Source organism: Schistocerca nitens, chromosome 9, assembly GCF_023898315.1.
Source record: "Schistocerca nitens isolate TAMUIC-IGC-003100 chromosome 9, iqSchNite1.1, whole genome shotgun sequence".
In the NCBI taxonomy this organism is placed as follows: domain Eukaryota; kingdom Metazoa; phylum Arthropoda; class Insecta; order Orthoptera; family Acrididae; genus Schistocerca; species Schistocerca nitens.
The window spans coordinates 59,328,128-59,348,361 of record NC_064622.1 but is presented as its reverse complement, the minus strand read 5'-3'; the positions used below and the strand labels follow the sequence as shown (position 1 = coordinate 59,348,361).

The 20,234-nt window shown below is 44.8% G+C and overlaps 1 protein-coding gene across 3 annotated transcripts in view; it reads left to right on the top strand.

The window, feature by feature from the left end:
* Nucleotides 1–1,069: 1,069 nt before the first annotated feature.
* Nucleotides 1,070–20,234, top strand: part of LOC126204471 (circumsporozoite protein-like) — a 118,341-nt gene continuing 99,176 nt past the window's right edge. For all 3 annotated transcript variants that reach the window (XM_049938861.1, XM_049938863.1, XM_049938860.1), the window contains exon 1: nucleotides 1,070–1,294. In XM_049938861.1, coding sequence (XP_049794818.1) covers nucleotides 1,292–1,294 — 3 coding nt within the window. In that variant the 5' untranslated portion in view covers nucleotides 1,070–1,291. The remainder of the gene's footprint in view (nucleotides 1,295–20,234) is intronic.

Sequence of the window (20,234 nt, the reverse complement as noted above, 5' to 3'; positions counted from 1 at the left end):
TGCACTCACGGGGTAAATAAATTAGCTAAAGGCATAAAAATTGGTCACCCACGCATTAATCGGTTATTGCGTTGCAGCTGTTTACAATCAGTAACAGTCAAATGCGTTTTCAGGGTGAGCGAAATGCGGAGTTGTTTTTTTTTTTCCTTAATTGGGTTTCGATTCTCCCCCAAAGGGAGCGGGCTGACAGCATCTTAGTACGCCGCTCTTCAGCCTACAGAATTTGTTTTAAAAACATGAAGATAATAAATAATAAAAACAGACGATAAAATCGGTGACTTAAATGGTAAAATGGCGGAAAATCGTGGAACTTAAAACATGAAACAAAGGGTTGATGATGCTAATAAAATACATATGAAGCAGACAGGTAAAAGATTTTTTTTTTCCTTTATTGAGTTTCGATTCCCCCAGAAGGGAGCGGAGTTGCTGCAACGTTACGTTTTGTGTACAGGATGAGACAGTAGCTCACAGTAATAACTGCAGCAACACATAATTCTCTTCCAACAAAGTTGTCATTTTCTTACACTGTGTTACTTAAAGAAACGTCGGAAGTAGCTACTGTCACGTGAATTTACAAACCGTAAATGTTTTCGAGGAACTTCGGGGGTATTAGCTCTACAAATAACGACGCCTAACAATCTGATTATTTCTATCAATGGGTGGTGTCTGTTATGAAAGAACAGACGCCAGGCAGAATCCGGAATTGTGATACATATTATTTAAATTGAAAGTGGTGGGGGAGACAGGAAAGGAAAAGGAAGGAACATATTAGCCGCATCAGCCCTTTATGCAGAAACAGCGGCGAGAGTGACAATGTGTGCTGGACTGGGAGTCGTACATGGGATTTCCTGCTTACTAGGCAGTTACGTTAACCATTGCGCCATCCGGACACAGTGTTTATTTCAAATGCGCGGACTATCTCGGCGTACCCCCGGTCACTCACATTACTTCACAGCGCCACGTATCCCAGCTCCCCCCCCCCCCCCCCCCCTCTCCCTGAGATAATGCATGCCATTTCGGATAAAAACAGGCTTTTCCGCGAGTGGCAAGTTACACGCCATCCCGCAACCAATCGCCACGCGTCACTATTTTCGGCGCAAGGTGTTGCAGTTTTCTTCTGCGAACAAGCCATTGCTAGTATCTTCACGTTATCCCGCGTCACCGTGGATTGCACGAGCATATTCAGGGATTCCGGAACTGAGGATGTCCCAGCCTTCTTATACCACAGAAGGGAAGCAGACTCTGAAGATTGTGCTGTCTATCCAGGCTCCTTCCTGACGCACGTAATTAAATGGTAAGTTTAGTAGTCAGTTTTTTCGAATAACGAATGACTTCACCTTGTGCTTACCCGTGTAATTTGCACAGAAAAAAAGAACGGTTAACTTTTCTCTACTAGGCTTATGGATGGTAGCATGCATTTCAGTTGCGATACGCAAAGTTTGTGTCGTCATGCCATTCCAGCACTGTCCAATTTCATCAGCACTGTAAAAAGTTTCGGGAGAGAAGTGTTAGTAACTGAAGAGATGATTGCAAAAAATATCGCCTGCGTTTTTACTAGCATTAAGTTTCTCGCCCTGCAAAGTAATTTCTCCAATGCCGTTGCGATGTCCATTAATAGGTGTCCAGATATTTTTGGCCAGTTAATGCAGTACAAAATTTAGTAATTAATTTCGTTGTCTAAAAGAAAACATTCAAATCTTATTTAGTAATAAATGTAATATTGTAAGAGTTTATTCATTAGCCGAAAAGGTTTTTGTTTGGATTTGCCTAGTACGCTGTCTCCCAATGTGAGGCTTCTCGCCTGATCTGAACCCACTATCTTTCTGTCTACTGAGCAAAAGACTCGGAGGCTACCATCTTTGTACCCTTCAACAGTACTGCGCCATGTTTGATGACTTTTTACGAAAAATTATTATTCGAAATATGACAAAACCGGTACGACTGTGTGGACAAAATGAGGGAGTACTCTTCTTGGAAGAAATTATTTGACACCATGTTTACGTAAGAAATATTCTATCGTTTGAAACACGAGAAGAAACCAGTAGATTTAACAGACAGCTAAGTGGAAGTACTTAAGAAAAATTAGGTCGCTAAACAGAGCACGAGTGGATCCTACAGAGTGTCTCAAACATTTTGGTTAAAATTGAAACAGATGACAGCGGGTTCACAACCGATTACACTGAGATAGGGAACCAATGGTCGGAAATGCATATTTATTGTGTTATAGATATACCCAGTGTACGCTGCATAACAGCTACGTAGCTCAGTGTAATTGTTCAAAGCGACGACCGCCATTCTCAATCCATGTACTGCAAGGGCCTACGCAGTTCAGCCACTCTTTTGTACGCTCGAACAGGCACCAGGTGGTAAACAGCGTACACTCACGTCCACCAAACAGACGTACTGCTTCGTGTGACGGCCGCAAGCATCGCAATGGCGTATTAAGTTTTTCCTCTGGGGTTAGGTCAAGATGTTGGAGTATGAAACACTGGTAGAAACGGATGAAGAAATGCTTGCTAGGGTCCACGCTGCCAGTCACCTGATACAACAGGCACCAGGGATCTTGAGAGGGTGCGGTAGGTCTTCATGTGCCATTGCCAAGCATGCACAGAGACTGTGTAAGTAGGCTGTTTAGGTTTTTATGTTGGTAACGCCACGCAGCGCTCTATATGAAAATCACTGACTGCTGTGTGCAGTCTGTGGGTGATTTGCATTGTTGGACCATTGTTATTGTAGTGTTGGGCTGTTGGATGTGAACAGCGCGTAGCGTGCGCAGTTGGAGGTGAGCCACCAGCAGTGGTGGATGTGGGGAGAGAGATGCGGAGTTTTCAGAGCGTATGATCTGGACGTGTGTCCATCAGAGACAGTAAATTTGTAAGACTGGATGTCATGAACTACTCCTGGAAATGGAAAAAAGAACACATTGACACCGGTGTGTCAGACCCACCATACTTGCTCCGGACACTGCGAGAGGGCTGTACAAGCAATGATCACACGCACGGCACAGCGGACACACCAGGAACCGCGGTGTTGGCCGTCGAATGGCGCTAGCTGCGCAGCATTTGTGCACCGCCGCCGTCAGTGTCAGCCAGTTTCCCGTGGCATACGGAGCTCCATCGCAGTCTTTAACACTGGTAGCATGCCGCGACAGCGTGGACGTGAACCGTATGTGCAGTTGACGGACTTTGAGCGAGGGCGTATAGTGGGCATGCGGGAGGCCGGGTGGACGTACCGCCGAATTGCTCAACACGTGGGGCGGGAGGTCTCCACAGTACATCGATGTTGTCGCCAGTGGTCGGCGGAAGGTGCACGTGCCCGTCGACCTGGGACCGGACCGCAGCGACGCACGGATGCACGCCAAGACCGTAGGATCCTACGCAGTGCCGTAGGGGACCGCACCGCCACTTCCCAGCAAATTAGGGACACTGTTGCTCCTGGGGTATCGGCGAGGACCATTCGCAACCGTCTCCATGAAGCTGGGCTACGGTCCCGCACACCGTTAGGCCGTCTTCCGCTCACGCCCCAACATGGTGCAGCCCGCCTCCAGTGGTGTCGCGACAGGCGTGAATGGAGGGACGAATGGAGACGTGTCGTCTTCAGCGATGAGAGTCGCTTCTGCCTTGGTGCCAATGATGGTCGTATGCGTGTTTGGCGCCGTGCAGGTGAGCGCCACAATCAGGACTGCATACGACCGAGGCACACAGGGCCAACACCCGGCATCATGGTGTGGGGAGCGATCTCCTACACTGGCCGTACACCACTGGTGATCGTCGAGGGGACACTGAATAGTGCACGGTACATCCAAACCGTCATCGAACCCATCGTTCTACCATTCCTAGACCGGCAAGGGAACTTGCTGTTCCAACAGGACAATGCACGTCCGCATGTATCCCGTGCCACCCAACGTGCTCTAGAAGGTGTAAGTCAACTACCCTGGCCAGCAAGATCTCCGGATCTGTCCCCCATTGAGCATGTTTGGGACTGGATGAAGCGTCGTCTCACGCGGTCTGCACGTCCAGCACGAACGCTGGTCCAACTGAGGCGCCAGGTGGAAATGGCATGGCAAGCCGTTCCACAGGACTACATCCAGCATCTCTACGATCGTCTCCATGGGAGAATAGCAGCCTGCATTGCTGCGAAAGGTGGATATACACTGTACTAGTGCCGACATTGTGCATGCTCTGTTGCCTGTGTCTATGTGCCTGTGGTTCTGTCAGTGTGATCATGTGATGTATCTGACCCCAGGAATGTGTCAATAAAGTTTCCCCTTCCTGGGACAATGAATTCACGGTGTTCTTATTTCAATTTCCAGGAGTATATATATATATATATATATATATATATATATATATATATATATATATATTAAACCTAACTAACCTAAAGACATCACACACATCCATGCCCGAGGCAGGATTCGAACCTGCGACCGTAACAGTCCCGCGGTTCCGGACTGAGCGCCTAGAACCACGAGACCACCGCGGCCGGCTATATATATGTTGTTGTGGTCTTCAGTCCTGAGACTGGTTTGATGCAGCTCTCCATGCTAATCTCTCCTGTGCAAGGTCCTTCATCTCCCAGTACCTACTGCAACCTACATCCTTCTGAATCCGCTTAGTGTATTCATCTCTTGGTCTCCCTCTACGATTTTTACCCTCCATGCTGCCACCCAATGCTAAATTTGAGATCCCTTGATGCCTCAGAACATGTCCTACCAACCGATCCCGTCTTCTAGTCAAGTTGTGCCACAAAATTCTCTTCTTCCCAATCCTATTCAATACCTCCTCATTAGTTACGTGATCTACCAACCTAATCTTCAACATTGTTCTGTAGCACCACATTTCGAAAGCTTCTATCCTCTTCTTGTCCGAATTATTTATTGTCCATGTTCACTTCCATACATGGCTACACTCCATACAAATACTTTCAGAAATGACTTCCTGACACTTAAATTTATACTCGATGTTAACAAATTTCTCTTCTTCAGAAACCCTTTCCTTGCCATTGCCAGTCTACAATTTATATCCTCTCTACGTCGACCATCATCAGTTATTTTGCTCCCCAAATAGCAAAACTCCTTTACTACTTTAAGGGTCTCATTTCCTAATCTAATTCCCTCAGGATCACCCGACTTAATTCGACTACATTCCATTATCCTCGTTTTGCTTTTGTTGATGTTCATCTTATATCCTCCTTTCAACACACTGTCCATTCTGTTCAATTGCTCTTCCAAGTCCTTTGCTGTCTCTGACAGAATTACAATCTCATCTGCGAACCTCAAAGTTTTTATTTCTTCTCCCTGGATTTTAATACCTACTCCAAACTTTTCTTTTGTTTTCTTTACTGCTTGCTCAATATACAGATTGAATAACATCGGGGAGAGGCTACAACCCTGTCTCACTCCCTTCCCAACCACTGCTTCCCTTTCATGCCCCTCGACTCTTATAACTGGCATCTGGTTTCTGTACAAATTGTAAATAGCCTTTCGCTCCCTGTATTTTACCCCAGCCATCTTTAGAATTTGAAAGAGAGTATTTCAGTCAACATTGTCTAAAGCTTTCTCTAAGTCTACAAATGCTAGAAAAGTAGGTTTGCCTTTCCCTAATCTTCCTTCTAAGATAAGTCGTAAGGTCAGTATTGCCTCACGTGTTCCAACATTTTTACGGAATCCAAACTGATCTTCCCCGAGGTCGGCTTCTACCAGTTTTTCCATTCGTCTGTAAATAATTCGCGTTAGTATTTTGCAGCTGTGACTTATTAAACTGGTAATTCGGTAATTTTCACATTTGTCATCACCTGCTTGCTTTGGGATTGGAATTATTATATTCTTCTTGAAGTCTGAGGGTATTTCGCCTGTCTCGTACATCTTGCTCACCAGATGGTAGAGTTTTGTCAGGACTGGCTCTCCCAAGGCCGTCAGTGGTTCTAATGGAATGTTGTCTACTCCCGGGGCCTTGTTTCGACTCAGGTCTTTCAGTGCTCTGTCAAACTCTTCACGCAGTATCTTATCTCCCATTTCATCTTCATCTATATCCTCTTCCATTTCCATAATATTGTCCTTAAGTACATCGCCCTTGTGTAGACCCTCTATATACTCCTTCCACCTTTCTGCTTTCCTCTCTTTGCTTAGAACTGGGTTTCCATCTGAGCTCTTGATATTCATACAAGTGGCTCTCTTTTCTCCAAAGGCCTCTTTAATTTTCCTGAAGGCTGTATCTATCTTACCCCTAGTGAGATAAGCCTCTACATCCTTACATTTGTCCTCTAGCCATGCCTGCTTAGCCATTTTGCACTCCCTGTCGATCTCATTTTTGAGACATTTGTATTCATTTTTGCCTGCTTCATTTACTGCATTTTTATATTTTCTCCTTTCATCAAGTAAAATCAATATTTCTTCTGTTATCCAAGGATTTCTACTAGCCCTCGTCTTTTTACCTACTTGATCCTCTGCTGCCTTCACTACTTCATCCCTCAGAGCTACCCATTCGTCTTCTACTGTATTTCTTTCCCCCATTCCTGTCAATTGTTCCCTTATGCTGTCCCTGAAACTCTGTACAACCTCTGGTTCTTTCAGTTTATCCACGTCCCATCTCCTTAAATTCCCACCTTTTTGCTATTTCTTCAGTTTTAATTTACAGTTCATAACCAATAGATTGTGGTCAGAGTCCACATCTGCCCCTGAAAATGTCCTACAATTTAAAACCTGGTTCCTAAATCTGTCTTACCATTATATAATCTATATGATACCTTTTAGTATCTCCAGGATTCTTCCATGTATACAACCTTCTTTTATGATTCTTGAACCAAGTGTTAGCAATGATTAAGTTATGCTCTGTGCAAAATTCTAACAGACGGCTTCCTCTTTCATTTCTGAGCCCCAATCCATATTCACCTACTATGTTTCCTTCTCTCCCTTTTCCTACTGTCTAATTCCAGTCACCCATGACTGATCGAATGACTGTTGAACACTATTAAGGTAAATACATTGTTTGTTCTCTATCAAAATCTTTCATTTGCTGACTATGCTTATCAGTAGTTAGTGCCTTCAGTAGTTAGAATCTTGTATTCAGCTGGCAGTACTGGCGCAAGCTGTATTGCAGTAGTTCGAGTAACGAAGATTTTTGTGAGGTAAGTGATTCATGAAAGGTATAGGTTATTGTTAGTCAGGGCCATTCTTTTGTAGGCATTTTTGAAAGTCAGATTGCGTTGCGCTAAAAATATTGTGTGTCAGTTTAAGCTCAGTCATTTATAATTTTTCTAAGGGGACGTTTCAACTGGCGGTTGTCACTTTGAACAGTTACTACGAGCAACGCCGTTGTTATGCGATGTACGCCGTGTATGTCTATAACACAATAAATATGCACTTGTGACCATTGGTTCCACATCTCAATATAGTCAACTGTGGACCCACTATCACCTGTTTCAATTTGGATGTCAAATGGAATACCTTTGAGCCGTCAGTTTTCAACCTTACTTTAATCGGCAGCCAGTTTCAGCGTTTTCTTATGCCATCTTCGGGCCCTAACCGACGTGTAGGAAGAATCTACCTCGGTTGTGCTCAAAACAGGGGCCAGCAATATTGATATTGGTGGTGGTTGAGGAGATCACTGTAGCAAATCTACTCATACCAGTATTGCCGGCCCAGGTAGATTCTTCTTAAACATCGGTCAGGGGCCTGAAGATGGCGTAATAAAATGCTGAGACTGGTTGCTAATTAAGATGAGTCCCGCAACCATTTATAAAAAGATGGACATTCAGTGACTTGTTTCAGGTTGATCCGAAAGTTTGAGAAACCCTGTAAAAGTAGGATTGTCAACCTGGCCCTCGGGATTATCGCAGAGCAGCGAATTGCCCATGTAGTTTGCTTCGCCCACAGCGTTCTGTACGATTGTACAGGCGTTGTTGGTTTTTCACACCGCCTCTGTCAAGCATTTACACTGTGGAGCCAAACATTATAACGACCTGCTGTCGGTCCACCTTTGGAACGCATACAGCAGCGATTCTGCTTGGTATGGATTCGACAAGTTGTTGGTTCGTTTCCAGACCCGTGTGGCACCAAATGTCTATGCACAGCTCACGCAGTTCCCCAGACTTACCGACCAGTGGTATGTGGGCACGGAGCCTGCACCCCACTGCGTTCCATGCATTTCCTATCAGCTTCAGATTAGGTAAATGTACTGGGCGAGGCATCAACATGAATTCATTATCATGCTCCTCAAACCAATGTAGTGCGATCTGGTCTTATGGCATGGGCGGTTATCCTACCGTACAATGAGGTGATGACAGTCATGGGATACCTCCTAATATCGTGTTGGACTCGTTTTGCTCGGTGTACTGCAGCAACTCGACGTGGCATGGTTTCATCAAGTCGTTGGAAGTCCCCTGCAGAAATATTGAACCATGTTGCCTCTATAGCCATCCATAATTGCGGAGGTGTTGCTGGGGCAGGATTTTGTGCATGAACTGACCTCTCGATTAAGTCCCATAAATGTTCGATGGGATTCAGGTCGAGCGACCTGGGTGGGAAAATCATTCACTATTGTCCAGAATGTTCTTCAAACTACCCGTGAACGATTTTGGCCCGGTGGCATGGCACATAGTTGTTTGAGAAAAATGATTTCCAGTCAATGATCGGTTCAGCTGGACCAGAGGACCCAGCCCATTCCATGTAAACACTACCCGAACCATTATGGAGCTACCACCAGATTGCACAGTGTGTTGTTGACAACCCTGGCCCACGGATTTATGGGGTCTGCGCCACAGTCTAACCCTACCATCAGGTCTTACCATGTGAAATCGGAACTCATCTGACCAGACCACGGTTTTCCAGCCGCCTAGGGTCGAACGGATGTGGTCACGAGCCCAGGAGAGGCACTGCAAGAGATGTGCTGTTAGCAAAGGCAGTTGCGTCTGTCGTTTGCTGCCATAGTCCATTAATAGCAAATTTCGCCACATTGTCCTAACGGGTACGTTCGTTGTATGTCCCACATTGATTTCTGCGTGTATTTCACGCACTGTAGCTTGTCTGTTAACGCAGGCAACTTTTACGCAAACACCGCTGCTCTCTGTGAAGGCCGGCGGCTACTGCGTTGTCCGTGGTGGGAGGTAATGCCTGAAATCTGGCATTCTCAGCACACTGTGGATTTCGAAATATTGGATTCCCTATGTATTTCCTAAATGGAATGTCCCAAGCATCTAGCTTGAACTACCATTCCGCGTTCGAAGTCTTAATTCCCGCCTTGCGGCTACAGTCACGTCGGCAACCTATTCACGTGAATCACCCGAGTGCAAATGACAGCTCCGCCAACGTGCTGCCCTTTTACACCTATCCCATGACTTTTATAGCCTCAGGGGAAGATGCACGAAGATATAGAGGTGGTTCGCAGTAATGTTCATTTAGTTCACAGCTGCCGTGATGTCTTCGATCACTGGATTATTATTTATCCATAATACTGTTTTTAGTGCTGAGAGTATCCGAAGAGATGCTCGGCTCGCCTACGATGCAGCTCTTCATTTAAGCAGAGGTGCTGCATCTTCAAGGGAACTGGAATCTGTCAGGAATTAAAGGTATTCGGACGGAATTTGGTATGGCCTGTAGTAAGGGGCCAACCCCGGCATTTGCCTAAATTGAACATGGAAAGCCACAGAAAACCATTTTCGAGGTTGCAGGGGGATGAATCAACACCACCTTGCCTCCTGATCCAGGGAATGCTAATTCAGCAGTTCAACACGCAGAGCTACCCCAAGTCGGCGGAGAATTTGGAAAAACTAGTTGTTATACATTGTTTTAAATTAAAATAACATACATCACACCAAAAGATTGAATTCTCACACTGCTTGTTTCTCCTTGCTCATTTGATAGTGCATGAATATTTTAAGATTTGATTGTGTATGGAATTGCTAGCTTCAGTTACTATAATATTACAAGGGCGTAAACAGATTTTGGACGAAACGGAGAGGAAAGGATCCAGGACATAGTCGGCTCGGACGAATTCAAACAGCCCCATGATACGAACGAACTGTAGAAAGTGTTGTCATCACATACCCTTTCCGCTCTCCACAAACCACTCCCCATTCTTTCATATCGGAACTGGTTTCCGTAATAGGTTATTTGATTGTTTTCTGGAAATCGTCTCAAACGGTTAATTACGCCATTTTATGCTCGTAAGATACTTTTTTTCCTTCTTGAAGGAAATTTCTGGATGTATGACTTTTGTACAAATTAAGTGTAATAATGCGCTCAGTGTAACTAAGTATTGTAAAAATAAACGACACACACACACACACACACACACACACACACACACACACACAGACATGTGATTGCAGTCCAAAGCAATTGTAGCCACATTGTGAGGAGCAGCACCAGTGGGTGATGGGAGTGACGACTCGGTGGGGGTATGGAGGAGGCTGGGGCAGGGAGGGTGAGGTATAGTAGGGTAGGTGTAGTGGACAGTGCAGTGCTGCTAGGGAGCGAGGAGGGACGAGATGGAGAGGGTGGGCAGCTAAGTGCAGTCCGGAGGTTAGACAGAGGGCAGGGGAGAGGCTGGGAGAGGGAGCAGCGGAAAAGGAGAGAAGTAAAAGAGACTGTGTATGATGGTGGAATGAGGGCTGTATAGTGCTGGAATGGGACAGGGAGGCTGGATGGGTGAGGACAACGACTAACGAAGGTTGAGGCAAGGAGGATTACGGGAGCGTGAGATATATTGCAAGGAAAGTTCCCACATGCACAGTTCAGAAAAGCTGCTGATGGTGGGAAGGATTCATATGGCACAGGCTGTGAAGCAGTCATTGAAATGAAGGTCTTCATGTTTGGCAGTGTGCTCAGAAACCGATGGTCCATTTGTTTCTTGGCCACAGTTTGTCGATGGCCATTCATGGGGACAGACAGCTTGTTAGTTGTCATGCCCATATAGAATGCAGCCCCGTGACTGCAGCTTAGCTTGTAGATTACATGACTTGTTTCGCGCAGGCCGGTGTGGCCAAGCGGTTCTAGGCGCTTCAGTCTGGAACCGTGCGACCGCTACGGTCGCAGGTTCGAATCCTGCCTCGGGCATGGATGTGTGTGATGTCCTTAGGTTAGTTAGGTTTAAGTAGTTCTAAGTTCTAGGGGACTGATGACCTCAGCTGTTAAGTCCCATAGTGCTCAGAGCCATTTGAACCATTTGAACTTGTTTCGCAGGAAGCCCTGCCTTTGATGGAATAGGTGATGTTTCTGATCGAACTGGAGTAGGTGGTGGTGGGAGGATGTATGGGACAGGTCTTGCATTTTGGTCTGTTACATGGGTATGAGCCATGAGGTAGGGACCATGGGTTTTGAGGGATGGACGAGTATATTGTGTAGGTTCGGTGGATGGCAGAATACCACTGTGGGAGGGGTGAGAAGGATAGTGGGCCAAACCCCCTGTATGTGGTTCCATATAGATCAGAGAAGCGATCACTATGGTACAATTTGTTTTGAACCCATCCACTATATTGGGATCTTGCAGTTTTTAATCTATGACATACTGTCTTTTAGCGGTGTTTTGTTTTGACAGACAACGAATGTTGGGTAATGCGATTCCGAGATTTTCTGCTCTAATGTTTTAACCATATGTCCACTTGAAGCTGTGATTTTTAGTGCCACGAAACGGGTAGTGATCCAATAATAACGAACTAAATACGGCTGAAGTGGTTATTAATAGCCAAGATGAATACTAATAGCTGTGGTTGCCTCACCTACAGGGTTAGAAACAAATAAATACGTGGTAATTGTCGTTAAAGGCAGATGAAAGAAAGAATTATCAAGCTGTACTACCGTTGAGCCAACTCTGTTTCAACCGCAATGGGAGTCGCAAGCAGGACATAGCTGACAATCCATTTTTCCATTGCCTTTGCTTCACCACAGTCACAGTTGGCCGTATTCGCAGGGAAATGACATTTCTGGAGATCACTCCTGGAACTTCCAACACAGAACAAAAACAGTTGAGTGACCTCCACACCATGTATTCATCCCGACGTGGGACCGTTTCTGAGGGGAGAAGAGAGACAGTTATTCTAAAACAGAGATATCCACAATCGTTTCCTTAGGAGTAGGGCTAATAATGAATAAGAAAATAGGAACGCGGGTAAGGTATTATGAGCACATTACTGTAGCCAAGGCGGGCACGAATCTAACACACCAGAATCGATGATGAAGACAATGAAAAAATATATGATGAAATAAAGTAGTATTTCAGATGGTTAATGGAGAGTAAAATTTAATTCAGATTGGTGACTGGAATTCGACAGCAGGAAAAGGAAGAGAAATAAAAATGGTAGGAAAAATTAAATGGGATATAGGAAAGAAAGAGGAAGTAGCCTGGTAGAATTTTGAACAGAAAACAGTTTAATCTTCACTAACACAGGGTTTAAGTATCATGAAAGAAATGTTTCTATATGTGGAAGGGACCTACGTGATTACTCTGCTATTCACAATAAAGTGCCTGGCAGAGGGTTCAATGAACCACCTTCATGCTGTCCCTCTACTGTTCCACTCTCGAACGGCACGCGGGAAAAGTGAGCACTTAAATTTTTCCGTGCGAGCCCGGATTTCTCGTATTTTATCGTGATGATCATTTCTCCCTACGTAGGTGGGTGCCAAGAGAATGTTTTCTAATCGGAAGAGAAAACTGGTGATTGAAATTTCACGAGAAGATCCCGTCGCAACGAAAAACGCCTTTGTTTTAATGATTGCCACTCCAATTCACGTATCATGTCTGTGACACTATCTCCCATATTTAGCGATAATACAAAACGAGCTGCCCTTCTTTGTACTTTTTCGATGTCATCCGTCAGTCCCACGTGACCGGCGTGTGGCTGTTGTGGAGGGGAGACTGCAAATTCCGTGTGAAACTTGAGTCTTGCATCCCACACCGCACAGCAGTACTCCAGAATATGGCGGACAAGTGTAGTGTAAGCAGTATCTTTGGTAGACCTGTTGCACCTTCGAAGTGTTCTGCGAATGAATCAATGAATCGCAGTCTTTGGTTTGCTCTACCCACAATATTATCTATGTGATCTTTCCAATTTAGGTTATTTGTAATTGTAATCCCTAAGTATTTAGTTGAATTTACAGCCCTCAGATTTGTGTGACTGATCGCGTAATCTAAATTTAGCTGGTTTCTTTTAGTACTCATGTGAATAACTTCGCACTTTTCTTTATTCAGGGTCAACTGCCACTATTCGCACCATACAGATATCTTATCTAAATCATTTTGCAAGTCGTTTTGATCATCTGATGACTTTACATGACGGTAAATGACAGCACCATCTGCAAACAATCTAAGACGGTTACTCAGATTGTCTCCTATGTCGTTAATATACATCATGAACAATAGATGGATTGTATAATAGTAAGAAAGAGATTTTGAAACCAGATTTTAAAATTTAAAGCCTTTCCAGTGGAAGACGTGAACTCTGAATATATTTTGTTGCATTGCAAAAAAGGTAGGGAAGGAAGAAGATGTAACTTTGATGAACAGCAGGAACCAGAGGTGTTGAGAGTTTCAGAGAGAACATTAGGCAATGTTATACTGAAATATGGGAAAGAAAACTAATGGCTAATCTTAAGGGGCGATATAAGGAAGGCAACTGAGGATTATTACATAAGAAAAGGCATAGCGGAATCCCTAGATCACATAGGATATGCTGAATTTAACGATCGAAAGGAGAAAATATAAAAAGGCCGCAAATGAAGCAGGCGATAGAGAACAGAAGCGAGATTCACAGAAAGCACAAAATGGCTAAACAGCAATGTCTACAGGATAGACGCAAGACTGTGGAAGCTTTTGGAAATATGCTGAATTTAACGATCGAAAGGAGAAAATATAAAAATGCCGCAAATGAAGCAGGCGAAAGAGAACAGAAGCGAGATTCACAGAAAGCACAAATTTGGTAAACAACAATGTCTACAGGATAAACGCAATACTGTGGAAGCTTTTGGAAAGATAGACACCTCATGAGAAAATTAAAAAGAGATATTAGATAAAAGAGAAGCATCTGTATGAATATCAATAGCTCAGATGGGCAAGCAGTCCTAAGCAAAGAAGGAAAAGTGGAAGGAATGTACGAAGTGTCTATATAACGTAAACAGACGTGCGGACAATATTACAGAAGTAGAAGATGAAGCAGGCAAAGATGAGGTGGAAGAGATGATACTACGAGAAGAATTTGACAGAGCACTGGAAGAACTATGTGAAAACAAAAAATGGTTCAAATGGCTCTGAGCAGTATGGGACTCAACATCTGTGGTCACCAGTCCCCTAGAACTTAGAACTACTTAAACCTAACTAACCTAAGGACATCACACACATCCATGCCCGAGGCAGAATTCGAACCTGCGACCGTAGCGGTCTCGCGGTTCCAGACTGAAGCGCCTAGAATCGCACGGCCACACCGGCCGGCGCCTATGTGAAAACAAGGCCCCTCGAGTGGATGACATTCCCTGAGGCTTAGTGTGATGTTTGAGAGAGCTAGTCATGACAAAATTGTTCCACCTGGTGTGCAAGCTATAGGAAACAGGCGAAATATCCTCAGACTCCAGGAAGAGTGCTTTTATTCCAATTCCAAAACAAGAAGGTGCCAGCAGGTGCAAATACTACGCAGCCATTAGTTTAATAAGTTATAGTTTCAAAATAATGGCAAGAATTATTCACAGAAATGGAAAAAATATGTAGAAGCGGTCATCGCGAAATGTCGGTTTGGGTTCTGAAGAAATGAAGAAGCACGTTATGCGATCTGTTCCAACGACTTATCCTAGAAGAGAGGCTGAAAAATATTTATAGAAAACTTTTTACAATGTTGACTGAACTAAGGTATTTTAAATTTTGAGGATAGGTGGATTAAAAAGCGGGGAGCCAGAGGCTGTTCACAACTTGTACAGAAAGCAGAATGCAGCACAAAAGTCGAAGAACATGAAAGGAGAGCTGTACTTGAAAGGGAGTGAAACATTCTAGCCTATGTTCACTAAACATCACTTTCATTTGTGTTTGGTTCAAGACCATCATGATAGCTTGAAGGCGTGGTACTGATGACAACTTAATCGATGATCATTTCCATTATTCCATCTCGTGTCCAGTATGCTTACTCCAGCTGCTGCATTTTCCTGCAGTAACCTAGCCAGTCCTGTGCAGTACTGAAAGGACTCAGCGATTTTATCTACGACGTACGCTTTCACGGCTAGTTTGTTTTGCTTTTTAGGCAACAGTTCAGTCTTCCTTACTGAGTCATTGCAATTTATTTGCCTGTCTCACAACCACTCAAACATCGTAATCCAATAATCATATTTATTAGACACTCTGTGGAGCTTCCTGTCGTAGTATGGCGTGTTATCTATAGATCACAGAATTTGGTGGGATATAGGAACCACCATATCTGCAACAGCCCTCCCCTCCCCCCTCCTGCCCCCACCACCTACTCCGCCGACGTCCGGTAGCATTGTCAGTTTCAAGAAATTCGCAAGTTAGTGAAAACAGCTTCTTGCATGAAACTTCCTGACAAACTAAAAGTTTGTGCCAGACTGGCTTCCCAGGTTCAAGTCCCGGTGTGGCACACAGTTTTAATTTGTCAGGAAGTTTCAAATCAGCTCACACTCCGCTGTAGGGTGAAAATTCGTTCCAGTTTCTTGCATCTTGCTGCAAGTACTTGCCGGATTTGTCACTTTGTGGAAGTTTGAGAAAAACTTGCAAAAGTTGTGTGTGTTTAGCACTGATGCGAAAATGTCAGTTTAGAAAACGAGGATGGCACAAAGACAGATGGGCCGAAGCAAATGTATCACTGGTACACTTAAACGAATATAATTGGCACCACCTGTCAAGGAAGTGCGAAACAAGTTTACCAATCAATTTGTTTCGCCATAATGAAAAGTGGAATGGCAGTATAGACGTCTTTAAATTTTAGATGATGTCTTAGTGTTACCGTAAACATAAATGCATTACATGTGTGATAAAAGCAGTAACTACTGCTTCCAAAATTCCGCCCCGGTAGGTCAGTGGCAGCCGGCACGGTAGCTCAGCGTGTTCGGTCAGAGAGCCGGTTGGCCTCTGTAATAAAAAACTGAGTGGAAGGATCAACCATCGAACTTGAACAGGATGTCTTGCAACGTCCGCAACGACCAAACACAACGATCAATAAAGAACAAAATGCAAAAAAAATAAAATTAAATTAAAAAAAAGTGGTCAGCGTGACAGACTGTCAATCCTAAGGGCCCAGGTTCGATTCCCGGCTGGATCGGAAATTTTCTCCTCTCAGGGACTGGGTGTTGTGTTGTCCTAATCATCATCATTTCATCCCCATCGACGCGCAGGTCGCCTAAGTGGCGTCAAATCGAAAGACCTGCACCAGGCGAACGGTCTACCTGACGGGAGGCTCTCATTTACTGCTTCCAAACTCGAAAAGTAATTAAAGTGCAGTCTCTTGGTGAGATACTGCGCCGCATTTTTGATTCGTGTTACCGAATATTTGATTATACAGTAGACAAGAGATGTTCGAAATTTGCATACAACATCCTCACGTTTTTGATTGACATGAAATGCTCTGATTTTAGTTAATTGAATAAAGTTTCTTGGTAACATCAATATGTACTCCTCTAACATTTTTTCTATTTTTGTTTTTGTGTTTCATCCTGATTCTTATTCATTAATAATAACGCAACAGCAGTGAAGACCGCTTCGGTTTTTAAGAATAACTGCACTTCTGCGACAACTACTTGTAGCAAGCTCCTGAAATAAACTCGCCCCAGTGACTCGAACAAGTAAACTTGATTTTGTTCTAATGCAAACACTTCAGCAAGTGCTTACAGAAGTTACTTGCTAGCAAACACAAGCCTATCATAATACAGTACTTCGCGTCCAGGGGCAGCTTGACGTTGGCAGCGCTCGGAGACAAATTAATACACTCCTGGAAATTGAAATAAGAACACCGTGAATTCATTGTCCCAGGAAGGGGAAACTTTATTGACACATTCCTGGGGTCAGATACATCACATGATCACACTGACAGAACCACAGGCACATAGACACAGGCAACAGAGCATGCACAATGTCGGCACTAGTACAGTGTATATCCACCTTTCGCAGCAATGCAGGCTGCTATTCTCCCATGGAGACGATCGTAGAGATGCTGGATGTAGTCCTGTGGAACGGCTTGCCATGCCATTTCCACCTGGCGCCTCAGTTGGACCAGCGTTCGTGCTGGACGTGCAGACCGCGTGAGACGACGCTTCATCCAGTCCCAAACATGCTCAATGGGGGACAGATCCGGAGATCTTGCTGGCCAGGGTAGTTGACTTACACCTTCTAGAGCACGTTGGGTGGCACGGGATACATGCGGACGTGCATTGTCCTGTTGGAACAGCAAGTTCCCTTGCCGGTCTAGGAATGGTAGAACGATGGGTTCGATGACGGTTTGGATGTACCGTGCACTATTCAGTGTCCCCTCGACGATCACCAGTGGTGTACGGCCAGTGTAGGAGATCGCTCCCCACACCATGATGCCGGGTGTTGGCCCTGTGTGCCTCGGTCGTATGCAGTCCTGATTGTGGCGCTCACCTGCACGGTGCCAAACACGCATACGACCATCATTGGCACCAAGGCAGAAGCGACTCTCATCGCTGAAGACGACACGTCTCCATTCGTCCCTCCATTCACGCCTGTCGCGACACCACTGGAGCCGGGCTGCACGATGTTGGGGCGTGAGCGGAAGACGGCCTAACGGTGTGCGGGACCGTAGCCCAGCTTCATGGAGACGGTTGCGAATGGTCCTCGCCGATACCCCAGGAGCAACAGTGTCCCTAATTTGCTGGGAAGTGGCGGTGCGGTCCCCTACGGCACTGCGTAGGATCCTACGGTCTTGGCGTGCATCCGTGCGTCGCTGCGGTCCGGTCCCAGGTCGACGGGCACGTGCACCTTCCGCCGACCACTGGCGACAACATCGATGTACTGTGGAGACCTCCCGCCCCACGTGTTGAGCAATTCGGCGGTACGTCCACCCGGCCTCCCGCATGCCCACTATACGCCCTCGCTCAAAGTCCGTCAACTGCACATACGGTTCACGTGCACGCTGTCGCGGCATGCTACCAGTGTTAAAGACTGCGATGGAGCTCCGTATGCCACGGCAAACTGGCTGACACTGACGGCGGCGGTGCACAAATGCTGCGCAGCTAGCGCCATTCGACGGCCAACACCGCGGTTCCTGGTGTGTCCGCTGTGCCGTGCGTGTGATCATTGCTTGTACAGCCGCTCGCAGTGTCCGGAGCAAGTATGGTGGGTCTAACACACCGGTGTCAATGTGTTCTTTTTTCCATTTCCAGGAGTGTAGTTTTCAAGCGGAGCCGATTTTCTCCGCTTCTGGTAGCACTAGCGCAGTCGTCAAGTTATCATGGCCAAATAGTACTTCCTCACAATTACAGCAATACCACAAAGAGTAATGTATGTACGTGGTACACCTAAGAATAGAGTTATTAACAAAGATCTCGTTGCAAATGTCCTCATCATAATGCTAAAATAATTCTTCTTAAAGTATACCGTGTGGTGTGGAGTAGCTTGTGGTATCGTATCATTATTCGATCCATAATTTAAGATGGTCTTCAATGGTCCTCGCCACGCACGAAGATAAGGCTGTCGGTCGGTATTATTAGCCTCTTGCTCGGCTTTAGCATTGAGACTGTGATCTGGATACATTAGTCGTTGGGAACTATTTTACGAATTCAAATTCCATTGAATAAGCTGAAAAGATTCCGGCGTTTATACGCCCACCACAACTGAATTTTTGTTGTTTAATGTGTGCAGCTGGTAGCACTATGATATCCCCGAAGTCTTCCGTCCACTCATGTAGTAGGCTACCTCAATTTGCCTTTCTATTAAGTTTCGTGACAGACCTTAACTTAATAGGGTTTTGCGCTATGTTCTCGTTTTCGATGCATTTTTATTTCAGCCTATGTCCTCTTGTAGATGAGAAAGTTTTCCTAAATAAACCTATCTCTATATGTTTTAACGAAAACGTTCTAACAATTATTCGTCTCGAATCTACAGCCCCTTCTACCAAGGGACATGATCTTAAGAGTTGTTCACAGCTGTTTCCCGGGCTTATGAACAATAGAACTGCTTTGCAAGTTGTACCTACCATGTTACCGTAGTTCTCTTGGTTTTAGGGGGTGAGATGTCTTCCGTGATTTCGCTACGTAGATTTCTGTAGCATGTGGTCCATTTGCTTAATGAATATTTCGCATAGTAGCCGGTATGTACATCAATACTGCATTTTGTTCTCTTTAGCACAGGTCTTAGAAAAAGTGTCTTTGATGATTAAGTTACGCAGAAATTCTACTTTTATCGTTGTAATTGTGGGAACACGAAAGCTTGTCTTACAAAGACCAAACAAATGCGTTAGCAAAACTATGAAACACATACGATATGTGACCAGCGATTCTCTATAATAACCAGTGAGCCAGAGATATAATTTATTTCCACCTTCAAATGTTGACAGCACTGATACAAAGAATCCGTGGAAAAGCTGTTTTCTGTTTATATTGATTTTTGCTTTAGCGATGTCTCTGTGTTAGAAAAATTTTCGTGTAAGTGTCCTGATTGCTACTAAAGGTAAGTTAGAAAACTATAGGAAAGTAATACTCGCTAAGGGATTAACATCTGTACAGTTACAGTGTTGTTTGATGAGTGTTATTTCGTTAATACAGCTACATACGTACTGTACACACCACTGTGCAGTGCATGACAGAGTATACCCCATGTTAGGGTTTCTTCCCGTCTGATCCACGTATGGAGCGCGGGAAAGGAACGTTCTTAAATGCCTCTGTGTGCTGTAAAGAATATCTCTAAATTCTTCTCTTTTATGATGGTTGCCACGTTGTAACTAGGTTTTCGTGGGGTAATTTACGTTTACCGCCAAGAGTCTACCAATTCATGTTTTTCATTTCCTTGACGTTTTCCTGCGAATCAAACAAAACACAATTTGTGCTACCCTTCTTTGTAAACATAAGTTTCACTGCTAGCCGTGATTGGTACGGGCCCCAAAAACTTGAGAAGTTCAAATGGCTCTGAGCACTATGGGACTTAACATCTATGGTCATCAGTCCCCTAGAACTTAGAACTACTTAAACCTAACTAACCTAAGGACATCACACAACACCCAGCCATCACGAGGCAGAGAAAATCCCTGACCCCGCCGGGAATCGAACTCGGGCGTGGGAAGCGAGAACGCTA